General features: G+C 35.6%; 1 protein-coding gene across 1 annotated transcript; it reads right to left on the bottom strand.

The window, feature by feature from the left end:
- Positions 1-562: 562 nt before the first annotated feature.
- On the bottom strand, positions 563-1,174 carry LOC120204496. Its single transcript, XM_039204567.1, has 2 exons — positions 830-1,174; positions 563-713 (listed from the first exon to the last, which is right to left on the bottom strand). Exons 1-2 carry the CDS (start codon positions 1,055-1,057, stop codon positions 609-611), a joined length of 333 nt encoding a protein of 110 aa, XP_039060498.1. The 5' UTR covers positions 1,058-1,174; the 3' UTR covers positions 563-608.
- Between the last annotated feature and the right edge of the window lie 675 nt (positions 1,175-1,849).

Here is a 1,849-nt window from a genome sequence, read left to right as displayed (position 1 = left end):
TTTAGTTTTATTGAACGTAAAGGATTTCATCATTTCTGTAAGATTGTTATTTCTAATTTTGTTCCCTCCTAACGTACTACAATTACTAGAGATTGAAATGCTTTGTTTGTTGAAAAAAAGATGAAGTTAAAATGTAACACCCTAACTCGTATCCAATCCGAATATGAATCTGAGGTAGGGGTGTAAACGAGCCGAGTCGAGCTCGAGTATTGTTGAGCTCGACTCGAACTCGAAAAGTATAAAAGTAAGTTCGTCTCGACTTGAAAACTCGCGAGCTAAAAATTATCAAGCTCAGCTCGAACTCAAAAGATATTATTGAAACTCGACTCAAACTCGAAAAGGCTCGAACTCAAAAAAAAAATCAAGAGCTCGATTGAAGTTCGAGACTCGAGCTCGATTGAAGCTCGATTTTGAACTCGATTTTGAGCTCGATTCAAGCTCGGTTGAACCAGGTGTTGGTACGATTTCATTTGTTGAAACCCATCCCCTTTTATACACTCGACTTTATCCCTTATTCCTTAAGAACCATCGACGTGGGATATCAACTCACAAGATTACCCAACTCGTAAAAGCAGAGCGAGAGCTCAATTATGAAGCTAAAATGGATTTTAAGAAATCACTAACAAAAAGAACATAAATGATTGACAGATAAAGAGAGGGAAAACAGTACTCGGGTTTCTCTTGAGAAGTAGAAGATTGGCTCCCTTCAGAATCTGATAACAAAAAAAATAGCCCAAGAATCGAAATCAACTTCAAACATGTGATTATACCTATGCATCGAGCTATATACGAGAAACACGAGTGTGAAAAAAAGAGAAAAGGATGTCACCATCTTCATCGTCTTCATCATCATCGTCGGCTTCATCTTCGTCGTCGGCTTAGAGTTATTGAGCTTGGTGGTTCTGGTCATCAGGGTCTTGTTTCTGATGTTGGTGTTCTTGCTCCGGCTCGGGGTGTTGTTCTTCCACTCGGGTCGTGTCGCCTTGAGCTTCGTGGTGGCCATCTTCGTTCCGAGATTGCTTGATGTGGCTTTGGTGATGGAGGTTGAACTCTTCATCGTCGAGATTCTCCGGCAATGACCGCTTCTGGGCCGGCATTGATGCGCTTTTGTCCGTCGATTGTGAGACTCCTTTATTCTAATAGAGACAGAGACACCCAGCCGAAGAGGGAGGACAACGACTCAGAGATTGCTCACTTCTTTTTCCTTTTTTCCTGTATGCAGAGAGGTTTATTTCTTTTTCTTCTTTGAGTAAACTACTCTAAAGGTCCTTAAACTATGCTCAAACAATATTTCTCATCACTCAAAGTTTATAAAATAATAATTAGTGTATATTATAAATTTGATAACTAAACTTTACTTTCTCTCATGTTTCACTCATTGTACTTTAAATCTTTTCAATTTCCTCACTAAACATAATACATTGCTTTTTTTGTCACTCGGTAGTCTCTTCGCTAATGGAATTAGAAATGGGCTTTTATATAGATGCAAAATGATATCGTTTTGGTGAAAATATTGTTTTTCTAAGATGGTGTTGTTTTAATGTCGTTAACTATTTGATGGTGGAGTGATAAAAAAAGTCCAATGTATTAAGTTTAGTAAGAAAATTGAAAACTTTTAAAGTTCAGTTAGCAAAATAAGAGAGAGTAAAGTTTAGTGATAAAATTTGTAATTTGCCCAAATAATTATTAAACCTATTGAATTATTATAAAATATTATAATACCGTTTTAAGATAATTATTAAATTTATTAAACTATCATAAAATTATCATAAAATTTTATAAATTAATTTCATTAATTTATCACCCCTATCACAAAATTAGGTTTAGGGTTTAAGGGTTAAGTTTAGTA

Source organism: Hibiscus syriacus, unplaced genomic scaffold (assembly GCF_006381635.1).
Source record: "Hibiscus syriacus cultivar Baekdansim isolate YM2019G1 unplaced genomic scaffold, ASM638163v2 tig00010968_pilon, whole genome shotgun sequence".
Taxonomy (NCBI): Eukaryota; Viridiplantae; Streptophyta; class Magnoliopsida; order Malvales; family Malvaceae; genus Hibiscus; species Hibiscus syriacus.
This window is presented reverse-complemented; position numbering and strand designations above follow the sequence as displayed.

Coding starts and splice junctions, on each gene's coding strand:
- LOC120204496 (XM_039204567.1), bottom strand. CDS start 1,057: ATGAAGAGTTCAACCTCCATCACCAAAGCCACATCAAGCAATCTCGGA. Junction 714..829: donor TGATGAAGACGATGAAGATG/GTGACATCCTTT, acceptor TTTTGTTATCAG/ATTCTGAAGGGAGCCAATCT.